General features: G+C 44.3%; 1 protein-coding gene across 1 annotated transcript; it reads left to right on the top strand.

The window, feature by feature from the left end:
• Positions 1-19: 19 nt before the first annotated feature.
• LOC115161877 (RNA polymerase-associated protein RTF1 homolog) lies at positions 20-21,502 on the top strand. Its single transcript, XM_029712687.1, has 17 exons — positions 20-215; positions 1,337-1,480; positions 1,732-1,891; positions 2,659-2,857; positions 4,154-4,295; positions 4,397-4,508; positions 4,802-4,946; positions 5,318-5,495; positions 5,759-5,841; positions 6,285-6,372; positions 7,089-7,196; positions 11,579-11,656; positions 12,012-12,133; positions 12,978-13,035; positions 13,423-13,497; positions 17,412-17,634; positions 20,345-21,502. The coding sequence occupies exons 1-17, from the start codon at positions 132-134 to the stop codon at positions 20,449-20,451; spliced, it is 2,106 nt and encodes a 701-aa protein (XP_029568547.1). The 5' UTR covers positions 20-131; the 3' UTR covers positions 20,452-21,502.
• Positions 21,503-21,802: the final 300 nt, after the last annotated feature.

The following is a 21,802-nucleotide window of genomic DNA, read 5'->3' as shown; positions in this document are numbered from 1 at the left end:
TCAGTGGTCCTCTAGCGCCTTTGTGTGGCTCAGGACCAGTTCAGGTCTTGCGGTGCTAAAAAAAAAAACTACTTAGCTACCGCCGTTTCGCTCCTCTTCAGCGACACACGGCCCGGTAAGCCGAGCTCATCATGGTGAATGTAAAGAAACGGAAAGGTCGAGTCGTTATCGACTCTGACTCCGAAGACAGCGCCAGCGATGATAATTTAGATCAGGTGAGGTTACACCTTGTCCGGTTTGAATTTTGTTTTGCGCTACTTAGCTCAAAAGGAGAGAGAGAGAGAGGGGGGGGGTTTGACAACCGGACGAGAACAGTTTGGGTTAGCTAGCTAATGTTAGCATGCTGGCTGTGTCTTGAGGAAAACACCGCGCCGTAGGCCTGAAGTTTTATTGGCGTTATTTAAATACTAGTATAATATCATGTGGAAACATTAATCTAACGCGTTGTGATAATTTGGTCGTCAGATATTACATTATATCATATCCTGCACGACGTAATGGGCGCTGCTAAAGTTATATTTAGTTAGCTAGTTAGCTAGCTTAACCGTAAGCTAAAGTTAGCTTCGGAGGAATGTGTTGAAAGATAGCATGTCATGTTACTTACTTCACAGACAATGTTGTGTTATTAAAAATACGCCAATCGTAGATTTAACATCACGTAACTTGCCGCAGTTTAGTTGCTAACTAGCTAGTTATCTTTGATAGCTTGGTGTTAAACTTAATACTAGTCAGTTAGCAGCTAATTTGATATCATAATGCTGGTGTTGGTAGTTAACAATTCGGCCTATTGGTTAACATAAACAAACATAGTTACAATTTAAAATTTGACGCACACTGCAACAGAGAGATTTATTACCTATTGATGTCTCATTTAGTTGTTTACACAGGACCATATTGAAATACAATAAGTTAAGTTGCACAACCTAATAAAATAAAAGATGACAATAAAAGTGTGTGACTGATAAACTATGAATAATTTACTACTACGGTACTATAATGCTTTCTAACATGCAGCAACCACTGTAAATATGCTGTAAAGGAGATTGTCAGTCCACTGAAACGTTAACTTTTACACATCAGCTGTCTCTCCTGAGCAAACCATGCAGCATTCATCCTGTAAAAATCTATTCATATTAACTATTGATCTATGATGTTACAGGATGTCAGTTCCTCTACTATTGTGCCTTTTTTGTATTCACAATATCTAATAATATCTATATCGTAACATAATATGTGCTCCTCAACTTTGGCCTCTGTTTCCCTAATCACTGTACGTTCACTCACCCATGCTTTAAACACACCTCTGTTTTGTCTCTCTCACCGTGTGGCCCCCCAGGAGCTACTGTCTCTGGCCACCAAGAGGAAGAGAGTGGACTCAGATGACCAGCAGGACGACCAGCAGGATGACCAGCAGGACAACCAGCCAGTCAGCAAGCCTGCAGCCTCATCAGACTCAGAGACATCAGACAGTGATGATGAGGTATGTCACAGTAACGTCCTCTCTCCATATTGTTGGATCTTCTTAGGGCTGGTTTCCCGGACTAAGAAGCATGCCCAGTGTAGGGTCACCTTTGAAATAACTTCTTAATTCCAGACTAGGCTTAATCTGTGTACAGGAAATCAGCCCTTACAGTAGTGGCATGAAAGAGACACTGTATTAGTTAACATACTTTCATACCGTCCTTGATGCTTCACATGATAATGTTCTGTTTTTGTGTTGTTTTCACGTAGTGGACCGCCGGTGGTCCTAAAGTCAAGAAGAAGGTCAAGCCAGGAAAACCGACGGCAACAGATAAGAAGAAAGAGGCAGCGAAGAAGAGGGTTCATAAAGCTGCATCGTCCGGGAGTTCTGGTGGAGACAGTTCAGCTGACAGCTCTGCCCCTGAGGAGGGTACGTTTTAAGAAGAAAAAAATGGTTGTAGCCCGATTCTACACACTTTCTTACGAAGTGTGAACTTGCATACTCCCTCTCATGGGTTTAATAGTGGAGACTCCCTCCAGCCAATGCTGGAGGCGGCGGCAGGTAGCCTAGTCGTTAGAGCATTGGGCCAGTAACCGAAAGGTTGCTAGTTCGAATCCCAGAGCTGACAAGGTAAAAATCTGTCATTCTGACCCTGAACAAGGCAGTTAACCCACTGTTTCTAGGCCGTCATTGTAAATAATACTTTGTTCTTAACTGACTTGCCTAGTTAAATAAAGGTTTAAAAATAAATAAATAAACATGCTTACAACAATCTAATGCTTTAACGTCCATGGTGTGGAGTGTGCAAGTCCACACTTCAGGAGGTAACCCAAGAGAGTGGTAGCTGTCAGTGGTTCCACTAACAACAGTAAGTTCTCTGAAGGTCCGGGCTCATTCTGGAATCCTCTGTCCTTGGCTCCTTCTCAAAACACATACGGTTGAGAAGGTGAGGAGATGGGATGCAAGGAATCATATAAAGACGAATTGAGACAGACCCCAAGAGTGGTTAATTGCTGTGACCAATAATTGATTTGAGACTCGTATCGAAAGGTGCATTAACACAGACAAAATATGTTGCTATAGAGACGACACTACTGCCTTGGCCGTATCGTCGTATAGATGCAGTCTAAAAGAGTTAATTTATGCCGTCTCTCTCCACAACAACGCTAACGCCATATAATGTTCTCCTCCACCAGGTGAGGTGTCTGACTCGGAGAGCAACAGCTCTGCCTCCAGCTCAGACTCCTCGTCGGAGGACGATGTGTTCAGGGACGGCTATGGAGAGGACCTGATGGGAGACGAGGAGGACAGGGCTCGGCTGGAGCAGATGACTGAGAAGGAGAGGGAGCAGGAGCTCTTCAACAGGATAGAGAAGAGGGAGGTGCTCAAGAGGAGGTGAGAATAGGACAAGCAGGAGAGTTGTTTCCGTCTGTCTGGAGCCATAAGAGTACAGAACCAGGGGGTGTGTTCAGCAGGAGAGTTGTTACTGTCTGTCTGGAGCCATGAGAGTACAGAACCAGGGGTGTGTTCAGCAGGAGAGTTGTTACTGTCTGTCTGGAGCCATAAGAGTACAGAACCAGGGGGTGTGTTCAGCAGGAGAGTTGTTACCGTCTGGAGCCATAAGAGTACAGAACCAGGGGGTGTGTTCAGCAGGAGAGTTGTTACTGTCTGGAGCCATAAGAGTACAGAACCAGGGGGTGTGTTCAGCAGGAGAGTTGTTACCGTCTGGAGCCATAAGAGTACAGAACCAGGGGGTGTGTTCAGCAGGAGAGTTGTTACCGTCTGTCTGGAGCCATAAGAGTACAGAACCAGGGGGTGTGTTCAGCAGGAGAGTTGTTACTGTCTGTCTGGAGCCATAAGAGTACAGAACCAGGGGGTGTGTTCAGCAGGAGAGTTGTTACTGTCTGTCTGGAGCCATAAGAGTACAGAACCAGGGGGTGTGTTCAGCAGGAGAGTTGTTACCGTCTGTCTGGAGCCATGAGAGTACAGAACCAGGGGGTGTGTTCAGCAGGAGAGTTGTTACTGTCTGTCTGGAGCCATAAGAGTACAGAACCAGGGGGTGTGTTCAGCAGGAGAGTTGTTACTGTCTGTCTGGAGCCATAAGAGTACAGAACCAGGGGGTGTGTTCAGCAGGAGAGTTGTTACCGTCTGGAGCCATAAGAGTACAGAACCAGGGGGTGTGTTCAGCAGGAGAGTTGTTACTGTCTGGAGCCATAAGAGTACAGAACCAGGGGGTGTGTTCAGCAGGAGAGTTGTTACCGTCTGGAGCCATAAGAGTACAGAACCAGGGGGTGTGTTCAGCAGGAGAGTTGTTACCGTCTGGAGCCATGAGAGTACAGAACCAGGGGGTGTGTTCAGCAGGAGAGTTGTTACCGTCTGGAGCCATAAGAGTACAGAACCAGGGGGTGTGTTCAGCAGGAGAGTTGTTACTGTCTGTCTGGAGCCATAAGAGTACAGAGGCTTGTTGGCTTGTGAACATTATTCTAGTTATTTTGTTCATATAAAGAATTTCCAAGACAATTTAATGAATAGAGTTTTACATCCCTGTGGTTGTTATACTTGTTCAGTTGACCAGTTGGAGATTTTATTCATCTGTTTTTAGGTGATTTGAAATGAATATCCTGGGGGGGTTATTACTATGCATCTCGTCATCGAACACCATTTGCCTGACACTGTCAATCTTTCTGTCAGATTTGAAATTAAAAAGAAGCTGAAAACGGCGAAGAAGAAGGAGAAAGAGGAGAAGAAAAAGAAGCACGAGGAGGAACAGAAGAAACGGGATCGATCATCCAGCAGTCATCACGAAGACAGAACTCATCAGGACCAGCAAGTGGTGAGGTTCATCTTTTAAATCCCAAACCAAAAAAACAACACACCACTTTGTGTTCCATAGTCCCCTTTTACCCGGTACATTGTGACTACGTTCTCCTGTAGGTTATGTCTCACAACAAGGAGAGGAGGACTAAACGGGACGAGAAGCTGGATAAAAAGTCTCAGGCCATGGAGGAACTGAAAGCAGAGAGAGAGAAGAAGAAAACCAGGACAGGTATGTTGCTTGTGTAGTGTTTGTCCTCCACATTTCCATTGTCATCAAGCAATGCATGTAGTCAATAGATTGCATGTATGGACCGGGTCAACGGGTGGTATTGAAACGAGGTGTTATCTATATTTCTCCAATAAGAAAGGTTGGTTTTTTGTTTTCCTTTGTAAAACATTTTGGTGAGTCTTCCTGTGTATTGACCTTTGATCTCTGTTGGTAGAACAGAAGACAAGTTTGTGAAATGTACTTTTAAATAAAGTTTGACTTGTTTGCTAAATGACAAAAAAAATTTGGGACAGCGGAGCTCCTGGCGAAACGGCAGCCCCTGAAAACCAGCGAGGTTTACTCGGACGATGAGGAGGAGGAGGAGGAAGAGGATGACGACAAATCATCCGTAAAGAGCGATCGCAGTTCACACTCTTCATCTTATTCCGAAGACGAAGAGTGAGTATCTTTTTGTCTATCCGCTGCAGATAATGATAGATAGATAATGATAGACAGATAATGGTTTGATTGATAGACAGATAATGGTTTGATTGATAGACAGATAATGGTTTGATTGATAGACAGATAATGGTTTGATTGATAGACAGATAATGGTTTGATTGATAGACAGATAATGGTTTGATTGATAGTTGTACTGTTGTTCAGTGTCAGGCAACGTTTTCATCATAGCTCTCTATATGACAGTTTGTTCCATTCGGTCTTGTAAGTTGTTTTTCTGGAGATAAGGAAACACTTTTTATTTTTTTACCAACAATTTATAACCTTTCTGCATGACCAACGTTTCTGTTTCCTGTCTTGTGGCGTTCCAGGAAAGAGGATACGCCACCAAAGTCGCAACCCGTGTCACTACCAGACGAACTGAACCGTGTCCGTCTGTCCCGACACAAACTGGAGCGCTGGTGCCACATGCCGTTCTTCCAGAAGACTGTCAGCGGCTGCTTCGTACGGATAGGCATCGGAAACAGTAGTAGCAAACCAGTTTACAGGGTATAACGAGATGCATTTATTGGGACGGTTTCCTGGACCCAGATTAAGATCACAAATCAAAGTTCAATAGTGATTCTCTATTGAAAGTGACTAGGACTTTATTCTGTCTGGGGGAAACCAGCCTGAGTCCATATTCCTATTTAACTTTGGAGATTGTTCCTTGGCAATGTTGCTGCAGACCTTTTTTTTTTCTATATGTTTCATTTGAATTTTCACTTAGCTATGTTCAGTAATGAGTATTTCTTGTAATTGCCTGTGATAAGGTGGCTGAAATAGTTGACGTGGTAGAGACGGCTAAAGTGTACCAGTTGGGAACGACCCGGACGAACAAAGGACTACAGTTAAGGTAAGACTACTCAGCTCTTACCTGCTACTACCCTTGGCTTCTCCTCTGCCTGTTTCTCTACTCCTCCTGCCCGTTTCTCTCCTGCCCGTTTCTCTCCTCCTCCTGCCCGTTTCTCTCCTGCCCGTTTCTCTCCTCCTCCTGCCCGTTTCTCTCCTCCTCCTGCCCGTTTCTCTCCTCCTGCCCGTTTCTCTCCTCCTCCTGCCCGTTTCTCTCCTCCTCCTGCCCGTTTCTCTCCTCCTCCTGCCCGTTTCTCTCCTGCCCGTTTCTCTCCTCCTCCTGCCCGTTTCTCTACTCCTCCTGCCCGTTTCTCTACTCCTCCTGCCCGTTTCTCTCCTCCTCCTGCCCGTTTCTCTCCTCCTCCTGCCCGTTTCTCTACGACTCCTGCCCGTTTCTCTATGCCGACTAAATGTTTCTCTGTGCTCTGTCCCATATTTCTCCTCTAGGCATGGTGGTGACACCCGAGTCTTCAGACTGGAGTTTGTGTCCAATCAGGAGTTCACAGAAAATGAGTTCATGAAGTGGAAAGAGGCGGTGAGTTGACTGGAGGAGCGTGCTGATGGGATGGTTGACTTGAGGAAGTGGCAGGAGGAGAATGCTGATTGGATGTAGACTGGAGGAAGTGGTGGTGGGAGCGTGCTGGTTGGATGGTTGACTTGAGGAAGTGCCAGTGGGTGCGTGCTGATTGGATGAGGCATAGTTGCTTTAATTCCACCACCTGGTAGATGGCAAGATTTCAAACAACAGACCAGTTGAATAACGAGAGTGAATGTTGTGGATCTAAGGTGGATCTAAGGTGGATCTAAGGTGGATCTAAGGTGGATCTAAGGTGGATCTAAGGTGGATCTAAGGTGGATCTAAGGTGGATCTAAGGTGGATCTAAGGTGGATCTAAGGTGGATCTAAGGTGGATCTAAGGTGGATCTAAGGTGGATCTAAGGTGGATCTAAGGTGGATCTAAGGTGGATCTAAGGTGGATCTAAGGTGGATCTAAGGTGGATCTAAGGTGGATCTAAGGTGGATCTAAGGTGGATCTAAGGTGGATCTAAGGTGGATCTAAGGTGGATCTAAGGTGGATCTAAGGTGGATGGGTGACTGGCTGGCTGGTTGGTTGGTTGGTTGGTTGGTTGGTTGGTTGGTTGGTTGGTTGGATGGCTAGTTAGCCTCACGGGTTATGTCAGGCCTGTTGTAGAGCAGTCTCTCTTGTGGAGTATTGAACGTGTTTGATATGTCTCTTCTCTCTGTCTACAGATGATCATAGCCAGTATGCAGGTCCCTACTCTAGATGAGATCAATAAGAAGGAGCAGGCCATCAAAGAGGCTTGTAACTACAAATTCAACGACAAAGACATAGAGGACGTAAGTACATTTTACATTTTAGTCATTTAGCAGACGCTCTTATCCAGAGCGACTTACAGTAGTGAATGCATACATTTCATTTCATGCATTTTTATTTATTTATATTTTTTTTGTACTGGCCCCTCGTGGGAATCGAACCCACAACCCTGGCGTTGCACACACCATGCTCTACCAACTAAGCCACAGGGAAGACTAAGTACACTACATGACCAAAAGTATGTGGACACCTGGTCGTCCAACATCTCATTCCAAAAATCAAGAGCATTAATATGGAGTTGGTTCCCTCTGCTGCTATAACAGCCTCCAGTCTTCTGGGAAGGCTTTCCACTAGATGATGGAACATTGCTGTGGGGACTTGCTTCCATTCAGCCACAAGCGCATTAGTGAGGTCGGGTACTGATGTTGGGGCGATTAGGCAAATTCATCCCAAAGGTCTTCGATAGGGTTGAGGTCAGGGCTCTGTGCAGGCCAGTCAAGTTCTTCCACACCGATGTCCACAAACCATTTCTGTATGGACTTCGCTTTTTAAAATGGGGGCATTGTCATGATGAAACAGGAAAGGGCCTTCCCTAAACTGTTGCCACAAAGTTTGAAGCACAGAATCGTCTAGAATGTCATTGTATTCTGTAGCGTTAAGATTTCCCTTCACTGGAACTAAGGGTTCTAGCCCGAACCATGAAAAACAGCCCCAGGCCATTATTCCTCCTCCACCAAACTTTACAGTTGGCACTATGCATTGGGGCAGGTAGCGTTCCCTGGCATCCGCCAAACCCAGATTAATCCGTTGGACTGCCAGATGGTGAAGCGTGATTCATCACTCCAGAGAACGTGTTTCCACTGGTCCAGAGTCCAATGACAGCGAGCTTTACACCACTCCAGCTGATGCTTGGCATTGCGCATGGTGATCTTAGGCTTGTGTGCGGCTGCTCGGCCATGGAAACCCATTTCATGAAGCTCCCGACGAACAGTTCTTGTGCTGACATTGCTTCCAGAGGCAGTTTGGGAACTCTGTAGTGAGTGTTGCAACCGAGGACAGACACGTTGATGTGCTTCAGCACTCTGCTTGTGTTCCTAGTTCCAACAGTGCAGTAGTATCTAACAATTCACAACAATACACACATCTAAAGTAAAATAATGGAATTTAAGAAATATATAAATATTAGGACAAGCAATGTTGGAGTGACATTAACTAGAATACAGTAGAATAGAATACAGTATATACACATGAGATGAGTAATGCAAAATATGTAAACATGATTAAAGTGACTAGTGTTCCATTATTAAAGTGATCAGTGTTCTATGTCTATGTATATAGAGCAGCAGCCTCTAAGGTGCAGGGTTCAGTAACCAGGTGGTAGCCGGCTAGTGATGGCTATTTAACAGTCTGATGGCCTTGAGATAGTTTTTTAAATTTTTTTCAGTCTCTTGGTGTCAGAGTTGATGCACCTGTACTGACCTCGCCTTCTGGATGGTAGCGGTGTGAACAGGCAGTGGCTCGGGTGGATGATGTCCTTGATTATTTTTTTGGCCTTCCTGTGACATCGGGTGGTGTAGGTGTCCTGGAGGGCAGGTAGTTTGCCCCCGGTGATGCATTGGGCAGACCGCACCACCCTCTGGAGAGCCCTGAGGTTGCGGGCGGTGCAGTTGCCATACCAGGCGGTGATACAGCCCGACAGGATGCTCTCAATTGTGCATCTGTAAAAGTTTGTCAGGGTCTTAGGGGCCAAGCCAAATTTCTTCATCCTCCTGAGGTTGAAGAGGCACAACACCACATTTGTCTGTGTGGGTGAACCATTTCAGATTGTCAGTGATGTTTATACTGAGGAACTTGAAGCTTTTCACCTTCTCTACTGCGGCCCCATCGATGTGGATAGAGAGGTGCTCCCTCTGCTGTCTCCTGAAGTCCACGATCAGCTCCTTCATTTTGTTGACGTTGAGGGAGAGGTTATTTTCCTGGCACCTCTCTGCCAGGGCCCTCACCACCTCCCTGTAGGCTGTCTCGTCATTGTTGGTAATCAGGCCTACCACTGTAGTGTCGTCTGCAAACTTGATGGTTGAGTTGGAGCCGTCCATGGCCACGCAGTCATGGGTGAACAGGGAGCACAGGAGGGGGTTGAGCACACACCCTTGTGGGGCCCCTGTGTTGAGGGTCAACGTAGTGGAGGTGGTGTTTCCTACCTTCACCACCTGGGGGCGGCCCGTCAGGAAGTCCAGGACCCAGTTGCACAGGGCCGGGTTCAGACCCAGGGCCCCGAGCTTAATGATGAGCTAGGAGGGTACTATGGTGTTGAAGGCTGAGCTGTAGTCAATGAACAGCATTCTCACATAGGTATTCCTCTTGTCCAGATGGGATAGCGCAGTGTGACGGCAATTGCATCTTCTGTGGATCTATTGGGGCGGTAAGCAAATTGGAGTGGGTCTAGGGTGTAAGGTAGAGGTGATATGATCCTTGACTAGTCTCTCAAAGCACTTCATGATGACGGAAGTGAGTGCTACGGAGCGGTAGTCATTTAGCTCAGTTACCTTAGCTTTCTTGGGGACAGGAACAATGGTGGACATCTTGAAGCATGTGGGGACAGCAGACTGGGATAAGGATTGATTGAATATGTCCATGCTCTGAGGGACGCGTTAGGGATGCCATCTGGGCCTGCAGCCTTGCGAGGGTTTAAAACACTTAAATGTCTTCCTCACGTCGGCCACGGAGAACGAGAGCCCACCGTCTTTGAGAATCTGTGTGGCCTACCACTTTGCAGCTGAGCCTTTGTTGCTCCTAGACGTTTCCACTTCACAATAACAACACTTACAGTTGACCGGGGGCAGCTCTAGCAGGGCAGAAATTTGATGCACAGACTTGTTGGAAAGGTGGCATCCTATGACGGTGCCGCGTTGAAAGTCACTGAGCTTTTTTTAGTAAGGGCCATTTTACTGCTAATGTTTGTCTCTGGAGATTGCATGGCTGTGTGCTCGCCCGTCCGTTGCTGACAGGTGTGGCTGAAATGGCCCGAATCCGTTCATTTCAAGGGGTGTCCACATACTTTTGGTCATCTGGTGTATCTGTGTGGGTCCCAAGTAACACCCTTATTCCCTATGTAGTGCACCCTTATTCCCTATGTAGTGCACCCTTATTCCCTATGTAGTGCACCCTTATTCCCTATGTAGTGCACCCTTATTCCCTATGTAGTGCACCCTTATTCCCTATGTAGTGCACCCTTATTCCCTATGTAGTGCACCCTTATTCCCTATGTAGTGCACCCTTATTCCCTATGTAGTGCACCCTTATTCCCTATGTAGTGCACCCTTATTCCCTATGTAGTGCACCCTTATTCCCTATGTAGTGCACCCTTATTCCCTATGTAGTGCACCCTTATTCCCTATGTAGTGCACCCTTATTCCCTATGTAGTGCACCCTTATTCCCTATGTAGTGCACCCTTATTCCCTATGTAGTGCACCCTTATTCCCTATGTAGTGCACCCTTATTCCCTATGTAGTGCACCCTTATTCCCTATGTAGTGCACCCTTATTCCCTATGTAGTGCACCCTTATTCCCTATGTAGTGCACCCTTATTCCCTATGTAGTGCACCCTTTTTCCCTATGTAGTGCACCCTTATTCCCTATGTAGTGCACCCTTTTTCCCTATGTAGTGCACCCTTATTCCCTATGTAGTGCACCCTTATTCCCTATGTAGTGCACCCTTATTCCCTATGTAGTGCACCCTTATTCCCTATGTAGTGCACCCTTTTTCCCTATGTAGTGCACTATCTGTTTCTCATCTGTACAGGCTTATTTTCCTGCCATACCTATTTAGCGAGTATTAATTATGCTGTATACTAGGCTTGGGCGAAATACCGTTCATATAAGGGGTATTTCGAAAAATAGCAACGGTATGATTTTCAATACCGTTAAATTTTATATATATATATTATTATTATTATTATTATTCTTTTATTTTTAAATATGAAAACGCTGCCTCCTGGGGCTGAGGGCTACGCCAGTGCTTATAGTTAAAGTTATAAGAAATCCTAAGAAGAAATCGAACGTTGTCTCAAATGCATTCTATCCAGCTCAGGGCTCCAGCTATGATCAAACTTGTTGGTTACAGCAGAGACATTCTGTCCCCTCCTGGATCGAGATCCATGTTGCCTAAATTGTTTAGTGGGTAAAAAAATTTTTTTTAAAAGAAGGTATTTACAAATGTTTTTTTGTTTTTTTGTGGGGGGGGGTGGGAAATAGTGCCCCTTGTGTGCACTTCCGGTAATACCATATACTCCGGTATGGTACAGAAACAACATGATGGAATACCAATCTGGAGACTGCCCAACCCTGGTGTCCAATGTGGAATTTCAGCCCAGATCTGATTGTTGTTTATTTGTTGATTCACAGATCGTAAAAGAGAAAGACAGATTCCGAAAGGCGCCTTCCAACTACGCCATGAAGAAAACATCACTACTCAAAGATAAGGTACGTTAGAGAAACGTTTCTTAACCCAGAAAGTTGTTTTTTCGTTAGCTGTGTGTACCGTGTACTTGTTTATACTTGTGTATGCTACTGCTGTGTACACTTCTGCGTGTACTGCTGTGTGTACTGCTCTGTACTACTGTGTGTACTGCAATGTACTATGTGTGGTCCTGCCCTTCCTCTGAGGAGCCCCCACTGAGATATATATATATACATACATACATACATACATACATACATACATACATACATACATACATACATACATACATACATACATACATACATACATACATACATACATACATACATACATACATACATACATACATTATAACATGTGTGTTCTCACCTCCAGGCCATGGCAGAGGAGAGTGGAGAAGGAGACCGAGCCAAAGAGATCCAGGACCAGCTGAATGAGTTGGAGGAGAGGGCCGAGCATCTGGACAGACAGAGGACCAAAAACATCTCTGCCATCAGGTGAGACCATCGCCCGTCTTCCCCGTCGCCGCCTGTCTTCCCGCCAGTTGGTGTTGTTATAACGTTGTTCTTTACCTGATGCGTAGTTTGCTGATCAGGAAAATTCTGTTCTGTAGTTTGAAGTAGGTGATTGAATGTTTTTCTACCTTTTTTTTATTTTATTTTTTACGTTTGAGTCATTTCGCAGACGCTCTTATCCAGAGCGACTTGCAGTAGTGAATGCATACATTTTTATACTTTTTCCCCATTTAGGTCCACTGTGGGAAACAAACCCAACAACACTGACGTCTTTAGGATCAATTTCAAAAGACCCAAAAAAATACAGATTTATGTTTTTTTGGAGGGGGGGGGGGGGTGTCCAGTCACTCAAGTAGCCCGTATCGGCAAACGTTTTTTAGATTGGTAAGTTAGTCGAGCGGACCAGCGATCTAAACTTAGATATATTGTCAAATTACCGACCGTGGGCCCCCATTTTTTAATTTTGTTAGTCACTCAGATATCATATGAAAAACATTTCTCTCCGCCCCCATGGCAAAATGTGTAGAATTGCATGAAATTAAATTAATTATAACATTTTTTTTTTAAATCTTCTCTTCATCCTATGGCAAAATGTATAGAATTGCAGGATATTCAAAAATTTTGATTTGGGCCCCCCAATAGGCTAGTGTGTGGGTACGCAAACCTCTGCAAGCCCCCCCCCCCCCTCCCCAATTGATGAGTTCAGATCAAAGTTTCCCATACCTGCGCTACCAACTGTTGCTCTCTCGCTCTCACCCTCTCTATATCTCTTTTTGCGTCTCTCTGTCTATATAAACCTCTCTGCCTGTCCATCTGTTTTCTCCAGCTATATCAACCAGAGAAATCGGAGCTGGAACATTGTGGAGTCTGAGAAAGCCTTAGTGGTAAGAATCCGTACTACAGATGTAGTATCTTAATTTGATCACTGTTACGCAGCAGGAAATTCAAATGAGCCTTGTGATTCACTGAACTTGCAGTTCTCTTTCTGTCATTTAGATCTCACACCTGATCTACTGTAGCCTATCAAAACATTTTTTCTCGAAAAAAAAAAAGGGAATTTCTTCTATATATATATATATATATATATATATATATATATATATATATATATATATATATATATATATATATATATATTTATATTTATATTTATATATATATATATTTATATTTATATTTATATATATTTATATTTATATATATATATATTTATATTTATATTTATATATATATATATATTTATATTTATATTTTAATACTATTTCTGTTAGGCTGAGGGACAGAATGCCAAGATGCAGATGGACCCGTTCACCAGACGGCAGTGCAAACCCACCATGGTGTCTAACGTAAGTCTGAGATCCTCTCTCTCTCAATTCAACTCGAAGGGCTTTATTGGCATGGGGAAACATTATGTTTACATTTGCCAAAGCAAGTGAAATAGATAATAAACAAAAGTGAAATGCAAAAATTAACAGTAAACATTACACTCACAAAATGTTACAAAAGAATAGAGACATTTTCAAATGTTATTTAATTGTCTCTGTACCGTTTTGTAACGATGTGCAAATAGTTAAAGTACAAAAGGGAAAATAAACATAAATATCGGTTGTATTTACAATGGTAAATGTTCTTCACTGGTTTCCCTTTTCTTGTGGCAACAGGTCACAAATATTGCTGCTGTGATGGTACACTGTGGTATTTCACCCACAGTGGGAGATATGGGACTTTATCAAAATTAGATTTTTTTCTAATTCTTTGTGAATCTGAGGGAAATATGTGTCTCTAATATGGACATACATTTGGCAGGAGGTTAGGAAGTGCAGCTCAGTTTCCACCTCATTTTGTGGGCAATGTGCACATAGCCTGTCTTCTCTTGAGAGCCAGGTCTGCCTACAACGGCCTTTCTCAATAGCAAGGCTATGCTCACTGAGTCTGTACATAGTCTTTCCTTAAGTTTGGGGCAGTCACAGTGGTCAGGTATTCTGCAACTGTGTACTCTCTGTTTAGGGCCAAATAGCATTCTAGTTTGCTCTGTTTTTGGTAAATTCTTTCCAATATGTCAAGTCATTATATTTTGGTTTTCTAATGATTTGTTTGGGTCTACTTGTGTTGCTGTCCTGGGGCTCTGTGGGGTCTGTTTGTGTTTGTGAACAGGTCCAGCTTGCTTATCGGACTCTTCTCCAGGTTCATCTCTCTGTAGGTGATGGCTTTGTTACGGAAGGTTTGGGAATCGCTTCCTTTTAGGTGGTTGTAGAATTTAGTGGGTATCTGCCTAATTTTGCTCTGCATGCATTATTTGGTGTTTTACGTTGTACGCAGAGGATATTTTTGCAGAATTCTGCATGCAGAGTCTCAACTTCCTGTTTGTCCCTTTTTGCGAATTCTTGGTTGGTGAGCGGACCCCAGACCTCACAACCATAAAGGGTTCTAAACTCAGCAAAAAATGAAACGTCCCTTTTTCAGGACACTGTCTTTCAAAGATAATTTGTAAAAATCCAAATAACTTCACAGATCTTCACTGTAAAGGGTTTAAACTCTACTTCCCCATGCTTGTTCAATGAACCATAAACAATTAATGAACATGCACCTGTGGAACAGTCGTTAAGACCTAACAGCTTACAGACGGTAGGCAATTAAGGTCACAGTTATGAAAACTTAGGACACTAAAGAGGCCTTTCTACTGACTCAAAAACACCAAAAGAAAGAATCCCAGGGTCCCTGCTCATCTGCGTGAACGTGCCTTAGGCATGCTGCAAGGAGCCATGAGGACTGCAGATGTGGCCAGGGCAATAAATTGCAATGTCCGTACTCTGAGACACCTAAGACAGCGCTACAGGGAGACAGGACAGACATCATCCTCGCAGTGGCAGACCACGTATAACAACACCTGCACAGGATCGGTACATCCGAACATCACACCTGCGGGACAGGTACAAGATGGCAACAACAACTGCCCGAGTTACACCAGGAACACACAATCCCTCCATTAGTGCTCAGACTGTCCACAATAGGCTGAGATAGGCTGGACTGAGGGCTTGTAGGCCTGTTGTAAGGCAGGTCCTCACCAGACATCACTGGCAACAACGTCGCCTATGGACACAAATCCACCGTCGCTGGACCAGACAGGACTGGCAAAACGTGCTCTTCACTGACGAGTCTCACCAGGGGTGATGGTCGGATTCGCGTTTATCATCGAAGAAATGAGCGTTACACCGAGGCCTGTACTCTGGAGCGGGATCGATTTGGAGGTGGAGGGTCCTTCATGGTCTGGGGCGGTGTGTCACAGCATCATCGGACTGAGCTTGTTGTCATTGCAGGCAATCTCAACGCTGTGCGTTACAGGGAAGACTTCCTCCTCCCTCATGTGGTACCCTTCCTGCAGGCTCATCCTGACATGACCCTCCAGCATGGCAATGCCACCAGCCATACTTCTTGTTCTGTACGTGATTTCCTGCAAGACAGGAATGTCAGTGTTCTGCCATGGCCAGCGAAGAGCCCGGATCTCAATCCCATTGAGCACGTCTGGGACCTGTTGGATCGGAGAGTGAGGGCTAGGGCCATTCCCCCCTAGAAATGTCCGGGAACTTGCAGGTGCCTTGGTGGAAGAGTGGGGTAACATCACACAGCAAGAACTGGCAAATCTGGTGCAGTCCATGAGGAAGAGATGCACTGCAGTACTTAATGCAGCTGGTGGCCACACCAGATACTGACTGTTACTTAGGATTTAGACCCCCCCCTTTGTTCATGGACACATTATTCAATTTCTGTCAGTCACACGTCTGTTGAACTTGTTAAGTTTATGTCTCAGTTGTTGAATCATGTTATGTTCATACAAATATTGACACGTTAAGTTTGCTGAAAATAAACGCAGTTGACAGTGAGAGGACGTTTCTTTTTTTGCTGAGTTTAAAACTACATTTTTTTCACAAATCCTAATTGGTATGTCAAATTTTATGTTCCTTTTGATTGCATAGAAAGCCCTTCTTGCCTTCTCTCAGATCGTTCACAGCTTTGTGGAAGTTACCTGTGGTGCTGATGTTTAGGCCGAGCTATGTATAGTTTTTTTGTGTGCTCTAGGGCAACAGTGTCTAGATGTAATTTGTATTTGTGGTCCTGCCAACTAGACCTTTTTTGGAACACCATTATTTTTGTCTTACTGAGATTTACTGTCAGGGACCCAGGTCTGACAGAATCTGTGCAGAAGATCTAGGTGCTGCTGTAGGTCCTCCTTGGTTGGGGACAGAAGCACCAGTTTGTCGAAAACTGTAGACATTTGACTTCAGTTTATATACAGAACAAAAAATATAAATGCAACTTGTAAAGTGTTGGTTTCAGGAGCTGAAGAAAAATATTTCAGAAATGTTCCATACGCACAAAAAGCTTATTTCTCTACAATTTTGTGCACAAATTTGTTTACATCCCTGTTAGTGAGCATTTCTCCTTTGCCAAGATAATCCATCGACCTGACAGGTGTGGCATATCAAGAATCTGATTTAAACAGCATGATCATTACACAGGTGCACCTTGTGCTGTGGACAATAAAAGGACACTCTAAAATGTGCAGTTTTGTCACACAACTCAATCCCACAGATGTCTCAAATTTTGAGGGCGCGTGCAATTGGCATGCTGACTGCAGGAATGTCCACCAGAGCTGTTGCCAGAGAATGGAATGTTAAAAATAAAAACATTGCAGCTTGCAGGTAGAAAATATCCTGATTTTAAAAAATCCTTTAAATCACATGGCCTATTAACTTGGGTTTCGCCCAAAGCTTTTTTATTATTTTTATTTAACCTTTATTTAATTAGGGAAGTCAGTTAAGAACAAATTCTTATTTACATTGACGGCCAAACCCGGACGACTCTGGGCCAATTGTGTGTAGTCCTATGGGCTGGTTGTGATACAGCCTGGAATCGAACCAGGGTCTGTAGTGACGCCTCTAGCACTGAGATGCAGTGCCTTAGACCGCTGCGCCACTCGTGAGCTTAAAGCATCAGCCAAGCTCCATGTGTATATAGTTCATTTTAACACACAGGGTGTGTCTATATATAGAAAAATACACGTTTAAAAATGAAGGAAGGGGTAGCCAACCTCATCAGTAAGGGCTACAAAGTATATCTTCAGAGCCAGGGTGAGGGTTTGCATGGTTTGAGTGCTGAGATAAAGTATCCTGGAGCAACTTTAAGGGTTTTCTACACGTATAAAATTCTGAATAACTTGCCTGTCTGCAGTATTGACGTTTTGGGTTTTGTGTTCCCACAGGCCAGAGACCCTTCAGTCCATGCAGCTATCCTCCAACACCTCAATGAGAAGTACGGAGAAGGGTCAGGCAAAGAGATGGACTTGGAGTTTGAGATGGGCAGGGGAGCGGGACAGGCTGCTCTGAAAGTCATCGACCCTACTAAGAACACCAGCGATCTATCAGAGGACCTCTTTAAAGTTCACGACTTTGACGTCAAGATAGACCTACAGGTTCCCAACGCAGGTGAGACGGACAGTTTCAAATGTGTATGTGACATGCACAAAGTGGTGGGTCCGATCCCTGCCTCCAGCAGGGTAGTTCAATGTGCAGTAACGATACCGATTGACGTGGCTCATGTATGTATCTCTCTCCAGGGTGAAGTTTCCCCTGGGCGCAGGTCAGGGTTTCCTTTATGCGCAGATCAGGGTTTCCTTTAGGCGCAGATCAGGGATTCCCCTGGGCGCAGATCAGGGATTCCCCTGGGCGCAGATCAGGGATTCCCCTGGGCGCAGATCAGGGATTCCCCTGGGCGCAGGTCAGGGGTTTCCCCTGGGCGCAGGTCAGGGGTTTCCCCTGGGCGCAGGTCAGGGGTTTCCCCTGGGCGCAGGTCAGGGGTTTCCCCTGGGCGCAGGTCAGGGGTTTCCCCTGGGCGCAGGTCAGGGGTTTCCCCTGGGCGCAGGTCAGGGGTTTCCCCTGGGCGCAGGTCAGGGGTTTCCCCTGGGCGCAGGTCAGGGGTTTCCCCTGGGCGCAGGTCAGGGGGTCCATTAGACATGACTCATGCATGTAAATGTGGCGCCGGCATCATTTTAATTGACCAGACATTGGAGAAAGTTGAGTCAGTCACATGATGAATCTTACCGTAGTTCCCCAGAACAGTTGAGTCAGTCACATGTTTGTTTGTAAAATACACAGCGGGAGCTGTAATTAGTTTGTTAGTTTTCGCTCGTTAGCATTTAGCTAACAGCGTCTATGTGATTTTGCTATTAGTTTGTGCTCATTTTCTTCGGATTCTGGTAAGAGGCCAAATGGGCTTTTCTTGGGATTTTAGCGACCCCTTGTGTGCTATGCCGGTAATCCTATAAATCCCGGGATGAGAGAAGGATGGTATGAAGATATGATAATCTGGATACCGCCCAAGCCTAATACTCACTATTTTCCACCACTTTACATACGCAGCGCCACTTTCAGAGGAAATTAAAAATGCAATAAGTAAATTACTTGTATGTCAGTGTTGCCTGCCCAGTTAGATTCTGTTTGTGTGGGAAAAGGTTTGTTGTCCAAGTCTCTATTGTCAGTAATGCTGAGGCCAGCAGACCGAAGGAGCTAAACCCACTTATTTTTCTCTCAGTCCAGGAAAGTAGTCTCTTACAGCTTTTCCCTGCAGTGAATTCTTCCTCTGATCCCGGCCCCGGGATGGATTGTGATCTCAGTCAGTTAGTCTTGAATGAGCAACCAGTTCATTCCACATGATCATTTTTGTTCAAACTGGCGTGGCCACACACCGCAAATAAACTTTATCTACCTGTCTGGTTGACAAGTCCTGTAATTTATAGGGATACTCACAGAGCGCGGAGCTGATAAGGCAGGGTGTCACGAAACCACCCTGTTGATTCTGAGAATTCAGCACAGTTATGTTAATTTTTCATAAAGGTATACACAGTATGTTTCAGCTGTACAGAACACGGTTCAACAGTCCCTAGGATGAAATACATAGCCTGTAGGTTCTAAACATGCCTTGAGTAAAATACATATACTTCATGTTACAGCAAATACACATTATAACCCCTTTTTGTTTTTTTTAAGACATTTTAAATATCACAGTATGTTTCTAAGTTATACCAACATGTCACGAGTCCTTCAGTTTCATACATTGTTCAGAAACGTGTTTAAATATCGCTGCCACAATTGTTATTTTTCCTTCTTCTTACAAGGATTCTCATAGCCTAAACCCCCCCCCCCCCTTCTTGGAATCCACATGTATGGTACCCGGAAGTCTAGTTGGTAGTCCGGGGTAACACATTAAGATCGTAAAGATGGCCTGCTGATCTGCAGAAAGTGTGTGTTCTTTGTCTCTCTTGACACTCAGTCGTAAACGGGGGAAAGGGAAAGGGGTGTCTTGTAAGCCCTTTTCACCTAATTTGTTTCGTGCCGGCGAGCATTTGTTCCTTTTGTCATTCATAGCTTTAGGAAGCGCTGTCAATAACAGAACACTTACTCTGGCCTGGAATGCAGTACATAGGGGGGAAATCTGTTCTCCACTGTTTGTAAGTGAGGGGCATTTGTCAACAACAAAATTACATATTTGCCTGGAGGGTGTGTGACCTCACTCGTGGGCTCTCGTTACAACATTGGGCAATGATTGGGCTTATAAAAGCACGTTCACTCCAGCAGCAACAAACAACAAGCTGTTTGACCTGTAGCAGCAGCTCTCACACGGTCTGCCAGAAGTCTCTGTCGTCCTCATCCACAACCCGTCTCTCCTCCGCTGATTACCCAGCATGCCTGTAGTAGCAGCTCTCACGGTCTGCCAGAAGTCTCTGTATCTGTATGCTGTGCGCATGTAATAAATAACATGCTTAACGAATATACACGTGCGCCAATAAATGATGCTGAATAAACCTATAGACCGATAAGAATGACTGGTCAAATGGATTTACATCAATTCATAGGCTAAAAAGACTTATTTCGCAATGTTTTTCATTATTCTTCTCTCGGACAATTGGCCAATGGCAAATTTTTATTTATCTGCTTTTTTTTTTATTGGCCAAACGCCGGCTATTACCAGTTAATGGATCAGCATCCCCTCCCCGAGTCCTAACCTTAACCATCTGTGAGGGGAAACGCTAAACTCACTCAAGGTCAGCGTCTAGGGGCACCTACACCGGTAACAACAGATATGTGTCAGACTAATGTTGTTAATAACAACTAATGTTGTTCCTCTGGTGTGTTTCAGAAGCCAAGTCTCTGTCAGTGAGCGCCAACACCCTGGCAGTGAAGGACGGTGCTCCACGTAGGTCTCTCAACCTGGAGGACTACAAGAAGAGGAGGGGCTTGATCTAAAGAACTACAGGAAGTAGATGAGGGGCTTGATCTGAAGAACTACAGGAAGAAGATGAGGGGCTTGAAACGAATGATCAAATGGCCTAAAACCTCAGTCAGTCAGAACCTCCTGCATGTTGGTTGGCCATTCGCCCCAGGGCACGTGTGTGTGTGTGTGTGAGAGAGGTGTGAGTGAGAGAGAGAGGTGTGTGTGTGTGTGTGTGTGTGTGTGTGTAAGGGAAGAGAGAGTGAGTGTGAGAGAGATGTGACCGTATGCTTGAGTGTGTTTGAGAGAGGCTGTCCACCTTAAAACGATAGGAAATATTAATTAAGAGAAGACAGCTTTTTTCTCTCTCTAAGGTTCTCTCTTAGAAGACAGTTCTCCACCTTTTTTTTTGTCTCATTATTATGTGGTAAAAATCGTACTTGGAATTGTGTTATTTTTCTTTTGTAATTTCTAAGTTTTTATAAATAAATCTTAACGTTGGTTCTCCCTCATATGGATCTGAAGTTCACTCTTTTGGTGTCCAGTTCTTTTGCAAGGACATAGTGGTTGTGGATTCTTACCTTGACCAACACTGTCTTGTAAGATACAGAATGACATGATTTGAGGTTATTGGGACTGTCAACATTTTATTGGGGTAAAATCTTGATTTTTTTCCCCCCCCTGTCATAAGACACGGACTGTATTCTCTTCGTACATGATTTAGGTTTTCCCCTGACCTAAGAGTTGAGGGCAGTACCACCTGCCCTGTTCTCCAGCTGACCTGTCCTCCTCCTCTCAGACAGCAGGGCTGGCTCGTTATCTGCCTGGCTACTGGACAGCACTTTGTAAAGTCTACAACAAAAAAAAAGAAATTAGATTTAAAAATGAATTTACATGGATCACAGAGAGAATTGTTTATTTTCTTTTTAATATCTTTTTTTTTTTGGTACCATTATCTCTCTTTTCCAGAGCAGATTCTAAGTGTTATCGATTGTGTCCTTAGTCAGTTCCTGTATTGATGTGGCATGCCATGTAAATAATACCAATTTGCAGTGCGGCAGAATAAAGAGAGGCACTGTTTCGTAACATCTGTGTTCTCTTTGTGTTTTGTCTTTCTCTCCCCATTTACCAGTGGTTGAGATACCTTTTGTGTGTTGGAACTATCCACATGAGTGATTTTTGGTCTATGATCTTTTTTTTTATAGATATCTATCCCATTATTCACAAAACATTCTGTCAAGTTTAGTTTAATTTATTTTGTGCATGTTGTAGGGTCACGAATACACAACACCTTACAATATCACATGTTTTCTGGAAACTAAAACAAAGGTACTCATGCATGGATAGGTACATCACTAGTTACCACAGTCACAAAGTCATAAACCC

Source organism: Salmo trutta, chromosome 25, assembly GCF_901001165.1.
Source record: "Salmo trutta chromosome 25, fSalTru1.1, whole genome shotgun sequence".
Lineage (NCBI taxonomy): Eukaryota > Metazoa > Chordata > Actinopteri > Salmoniformes > Salmonidae > Salmo > Salmo trutta.
Note: the sequence above shows the minus strand (reverse complement) of the source record. Positions and strands in the feature narration are given on the sequence as shown.